This window comes from Amaranthus tricolor, chromosome 15 (assembly GCF_026212465.1).
Source record: "Amaranthus tricolor cultivar Red isolate AtriRed21 chromosome 15, ASM2621246v1, whole genome shotgun sequence".
Taxonomy (NCBI): domain Eukaryota; kingdom Viridiplantae; phylum Streptophyta; class Magnoliopsida; order Caryophyllales; family Amaranthaceae; genus Amaranthus; species Amaranthus tricolor.
In genome coordinates, this window is record NC_080061.1 from 5,222,824 (window position 1) to 5,228,823 (window position 6,000).

A 6,000-nucleotide genomic window follows, 5' to 3' on the forward strand; every position below is an offset into this window, starting at 1 on the left:
CTACCCGAGCGTCATGCGACGACCTCTTACTATCGTAGGAGGCGTCGTAAACCGTCACAGTTAGACATGGTACATGAGGAGGATTAGCAATAGAATATTGTTTGTATATATTGAACATTTGTACATACTCTATTTTTGTAACATTTGGTCTTTTGTGTATAAATTGTAACATATATGTAGATGTATATATTTTTATCGTATTGTCATATGTTTATTATGAATGAAATGATGTTAGGTACTCAGAGTTTTCGACGATGAATCATTCCGCCAAGAATGCAGTATGAATTTAATAAAAAAAACAAACAATCATATTCAAATAGGAAAAATGCTCTTGAAAATTCTACACAATTTCATTCATGTTCAACGAATACATATCAAATTACATAGTTCATTCGTTAACTTAAACCACCGAAGATAACTAAGATTGCTTCTTAAACTTTCTCATAATCCTTTCAGTCTCTTCTTTCCTATGTGTCATATCATCTATTTGTCTCTTGAGATTACAATCCTCATCTTTAAGCTCTTGTTTTTCTTTTTCAAGCCGTATTATTAGGTGTCTCTGCCATTTGGTACCCTCCCGATCAATCCATCTAAAGTATGTGCATCATAATCCTTCAACCAAGTAGAAAGGACAAGCAACAAAATCACGCCCAGGATCGAAGTCGCTCCAATCACAAACCTCTTCAACACAATGCTCCTTTGACATCTACGGAAGACATATAATATAGTAACGTAAGTAAACTTTCAAAAATAATGTTAACATTTCTAAATTGAGAGTAAGACTAACATAATACCTTATGTTACCTTTAAAAATTGATTCAATAGAACAAGAATGATGTAGATTGGATATAATGAAGTAGGGAAATGATGGAGTTATTTATAGAACATCATTACAACGGCTATTTTCAAGTTCGTAACGGCTAGTTTAATTCGTACAAAATAAATAAATAAATAAAAGGCATAAGTCGCTGTTCGCTGTTAGTAACAGCGACTTATGCCTTTTATTTATTTATTTATATTTTTGTTCTTTCGCTGTTAATAACAGCGATTTAACCCGAGCCTAGGTTTGGATATACGGACGCTTATTTTGAAAATTAAGTTTTTACGAAGCTAATTTTTGAAATTAAGTTGTTAAATGATCTTATTTTTTTCAAATTTTCATCGCATGAGAGTATCTGATTTATTTGGGCTGAACTGGGCCGGGTAGTTCAAGATTGGGTCACTTTCGCACCCTAACTCGAGTGAGAACCCAAAACTCAAACAAAAGCACAAATCAGACACCACCAGTCGCCAAAACTCCCAGTGAGAAAGAACGATGCAGAGATTTTGTTCAAAGCTTCGAGCTTTGGCTCATCTCAAACCTCCTTCTACTTCTTCATCTTCCCTTAACCGCTTGTACCAGTCATCTAATTTCCAGCGCCCTTTTTCAGCTTTCTCTTCGATTTCTCCCCAATCCAACTCCCATTTCAATTCACCCATTACTTCTTTAGTGCTAATTAGAAATGGGGGTTCCTGCTCCTTCTCCTTCTCCCTCTCCCCTTCTTCTGTAAGTTCTTTATTTTGTTTCATGGATTGCTTTTTATAATGAAATTATGTATATTTGTGGATAATATACAAGTTTTGATGTGGGTTTCTTTCCTTTTGATTGCTGTGTTTTGATGAGTGATGTTTGACATTTTGATTTAAGACTTGTTTGTGGGGATAGTTTGTAACATGATTATGAATCAATGGAAATAATGTTAAATTTGATGTGGGTTTCTTTCCTTATGATTGCTGTGTTTTAAGGATTGATATAGGGCAATTTGATTTGAGAAATACTTTTTGGGGATAATTTGTAAAATGATTATGAATCAATGGAAAGTATGGTAATGCTTATAATTGCTATGTTTTGATGGAGATGAATGATAATATGATTTAAGATCATTTATTTGGGGATGCTTGTGATTAGTGAATTAGTGGAAAATATGTCAACATTTGATCTGGGTTCTTTTCTTTTTGACTGATTTTTGTCAGTGAATGATAAGCTTTTGATTTAAGTCTTTAGGCTGCTTTCTTTTTGATGGATGAGAGTTGTGATTTGGTGTATTTTGGTTAATGTGGTGATTAGTATGCACAAGTGAGGAACTTTTCAGCTAAATCTAAGGAGAAGAAATGGAAGAAGACTACTCCAGCTACCTCAAGAGTCAAGAAGATCAAGATCAAGGGCTATTCGTAGGTTAATCTTGTCCCTATCTTCAATTTTAGATGATATGTTGTAAGTTTTTGAAATGAGGCGGGCAATTGGCATTGGTTTGTCTTGATCAGGTCATATAAAGGAAGGTTCAGGACTTTAAATGACGGGACAATTAGGCGATGGAGGGAAGGCAAGCGACATAATGCACACTTGAAGGTACATGTGCTTTCTTTTTATGCCATTTGGAGCTAAGCTGCTAAATTTAGCTTACATCTACAGAAAAATATGAATGATTCATCTATGTTGCAGTAATATCTGATGTTTGCTTCTCAAACAATTGTTAAGTAGATGTCTGTCTGCTAGCTTAGTGTTACTACTCATTAGTATCCTTCATTGTATAGGATTTTCAATTGATCCTCTTGAGAAGATATATTGTTATGAAATCTTGCCTCCGGAAAATTTCATTTGTGTCTTTGTATGTTTATTTTCTAGTAATTTCTTTTCCAGCTTGTCTAGAATCTAATCCTAGTAAGAATTAACAGAGTGGTGCATAGAGTAGAGGGGGTGGAGTATTAAGGCATTTTTCTTTAAAAGCAATTGTCTGAACAAGACTTGGGTCCATCTATATTGGTAATGAGGTATTTGAAGTTCAAAGCAAAGGTTATAAATTATTTCTAAAGCTCAATGATCACCATGTGTATTACTCTACAACAATAATGTTAAAGCCTTAGTCCTAAAAGATTAGTTGGCTATTATAATAAAACATATAGATTTCATGTATGTTTGGCAAAATAGCTTATTAGGAAATTTTGGGTTGAGTGGTCAAACCAAATGCTAGTGTTTGGTGAATTAGTTGGTTGAAACAACTTATTGTTATGAATAAATTGTTTTAAACAAGCTGCTTATGGAAGTAGGTTTAAAATCAGTTGGTCAAATCAACCAATGTAATTAGGTAACAACTATTTGCCAAACACCCTCATTCTTTCATTTGTATAGGTGCTTAAGGAGTTATGATCTTTAGCCCAACCAATTTAACCTTGTTAGTGATATTTTCAGAAAATAAGTAATAAAAAATAGACCAAGGGGTTTTAAACTTCTTCTCTAGTAGAAGTAAGAATCAATATTAGACTTACTGGTGGATTTGTCATGTTGCAAATGCATGCATAAGAACGGGAGGAAGAAGAGCATGAGGGATGCTGAAATACAATTGTGTGAAAAGCCTGTCTGATGGTTTTGTTGCATCTTGATGAGAGGAAAACTGTCTATTTTTGGCTGCCTCAAGCTCTAGTTTGAGTTATCTTCTATTCTTATTCTCAAAGGTTTAAAGGAAGCCTTTGCCTGTTCTTTAAATCCTTTAATCATTCTTTACAAATTGTGTGAATAGCTTTAATAAGATAAGATATCCTATTAGGTTTGGCGAGTTATTGACCATGTCTACCCAAATTGTCTATGGTCTTTTAATTTATACCCAGTTATTCTGTTCTTTTTGACGGGAGAGGGGAAGTCTAGATTAGCATTGAGTCTTCAGATTCATGGAATGATATATCATCCTTGAAATTTGACTATGTGGTGGCCTGGTGAGTTGTTTTAGCTGAATAGCATGTTCTTCAGGCAAGATTAATGGTTTGTGCAGATTCCTCTCAGAAAAAAAATAATCAAGAATGCTGACAAGACATGCCTGGGAGCAAGCTTCATGGAAGAGGACGACTTCATAAGTTTCTTTTTTCCTCGCTATCTTAAAAGGTGTCAGGAGGCCATTTGTCACTTGCTTCAATATAGAGAGTGAACAGATATTCTAGGCATAAAAAGGGGTCAGTAGTGTAGCCATTCACGAGGATAGAAGAGGAATAGAGGATATACAATTCAATGATCTTTGATGTTCACAAAATTATTATCAAAGCCAATTATGTGTTGGGACTTTTGATGAATGTCATTTAAGTTTGTTAAAGACCTTTTCAACATGACTTTTGAATTTTGATGCAAACCAAACCTTTCTTACCTTTTTTTGTTGACAAGGGAGTGGATGACTTCAGTTGCAAACTTTGCCTGAACCTTTTTCTGCTAGCATTGGGTAGATATGTTTCATGTGGCCAACTTTGCCTGAACCTTTTGAACAATATTCTTTACTTTCGGAGGAAGGGGAAGCCTATATAAGGACTGCGTGTTACAATCTATGGAATAGAAGATTGTCCTCAGCAAACATCATGGATAGTGTGGTGGGTATTTTTGTAAAGAAGAGGAGTAATCTTTTGTTAAGATGAATGATTTTTCCACACTTGTAACAAAAAACGATACTTTTCATAGAAATGCATGTTTGGACTTGGAGGAGGCTTCACCGAAGAAAATAACTTCAATGGCAAAGAGGAGTGGTGAAAGATTTCTGGACGGATGGCTGCATAAAATTACGAGTGGAGAGTAATTTTAGGCAAATATTAAAGAGGGAGTCGTCGTGTCGGTTTCACTTCCTAATGCCTCCGATGGGAAACATAGGGTTAAACACCAAGCCATGTTTGTCCTCGATTATTTGTGCTTGTCATATTGGACTCCGGTTGCTTAACATTGCTACGCTGTGTTCAAACTGTACAATGTAGTCTGTTCGTCATCTACAACTTCGAGTACTTATCAGTTGTCTAAATGTCGTCTACGTAGAATTGTTCTGTGCAATTAACTTATTATATCATCGACTGTTTCCTTGTCTACTATTTAAAATTTGTTGCATTTCATTCTCATTATCTCTCTATCCCGAAATACTTTACTGCATCTTTATTCAAGGTCATTTAGGGATCACATTAAATCAAAACGTGACATACTATCTCGGAACAAAGGGAGGTATGATTTCGTATGAAGTTGATAGATTATGTTGTTTAATGCAGTCAAAGAAAGCTAAAAGAAGGCTAAGAAAACCAGAGATCGTGCATTTGGCTTACGCAAAAGTGATGAAGAAGCTCAACTTTTGTGCAAATTTATGAAAACTGTATGCAAAAGATGCTGATGTTCGTAACGGATATCATGTGTGGAGGTAGTTCATCCTTCTTGAATACTAGTTTAGTGTATTTTGTTCTAAACTCCAAGATCTAGTTAGCTACTCCTGCCTTACTGTCCTTCGAGACGTCTTTTTTTCGTGTTGCTATCGATCATTGTATGATTTAAAACAGATTTTAGGCAATCTGTAACAGAATTTTGGAGTGATCCGTGGAAGTTGCAGATTAAGGCTCCTAATAAGGCCACCTTTTTCCGAGGCTTCTGTTCTTTGTGGATTGATAGAATTAGACAAATGATGAAGGGAACTCTAATCCTTTATCTTTGTATTGTTTATTTACCATCATAATTTAGAATGTGTCTTAGATTTCAAAATTCATTCTTCCTTACTCTTGTATTCCTTCTATTTTCTGTACAAGCAGGAGTAAAGCAGCAAGTAGCAAGTAGCAACCCATTAGCCTAGATTGAAATTTCTTCTACTTTTTGTTGTTTTGTATTCACCCTTACATTTTATTCTTTTTTTGGGTTTTTTGATGGGTTTTTTTTTTTTTTTAAATTTTAAATAGATATAATTATTTTTTTTGGTATAGGGTAGGTTGAGGAAGGGGGTTAGAGAAGGGAGCTGTGCTGGTAAAAATCGAACTCGAGACTTTGCTATTAAATAGTAATATATGCTCCAACTGAGATTTTACACCTTGAAAGGGAAAAGTAGTGAGAAAAGAGCAAAGAAAATTGCACTTGTATTATGCTACCTTTTCAAATCATAGTCAATAGGAGTAACATTGAAGATAGTTGAGACATGAGAGTCAATTGTGAAAAAGGATACAAGTAAGAAAATAGAGTATTCC

General features: G+C 34.7%; 1 protein-coding gene across 1 annotated transcript; it reads left to right on the top strand.

Annotated features, from left to right (window-relative positions):
- Positions 1-1,269: 1,269 nt before the first annotated feature.
- Positions 1,270-5,422, top strand: LOC130801640 (uncharacterized). The gene is made up of 4 exons (XM_057665522.1): positions 1,270-1,546; positions 2,108-2,211; positions 2,305-2,389; positions 5,047-5,422. The coding sequence occupies exons 1-4, from the start codon at positions 1,316-1,318 to the stop codon at positions 5,140-5,142; spliced, it is 516 nt and encodes a 171-aa protein (XP_057521505.1). The 5' UTR covers positions 1,270-1,315; the 3' UTR covers positions 5,143-5,422.
- Positions 5,423-6,000: the final 578 nt, after the last annotated feature.

What these genes read in the sequence shown, in the direction of transcription:
- LOC130801640 (XM_057665522.1), top strand. Translation starts at nt 1,316, where the DNA reads ATGCAGAGATTTTGTTCAAAGCTTCGAGCTTTGGCTCATCTCAAACCT. An exon ending in TCTCCCTCTCCCCTTCTTCT is followed by an intron (nt 1,547 to 2,107) that starts GTAAGTTCTTTA and finishes TGTGGTGATTAG; the next exon opens with TATGCACAAGTGAGGAACTT. An exon ending in GACATAATGCACACTTGAAG is followed by an intron (nt 2,390 to 5,046) that starts GTACATGTGCTT and finishes TGTTTAATGCAG; the next exon opens with TCAAAGAAAGCTAAAAGAAG.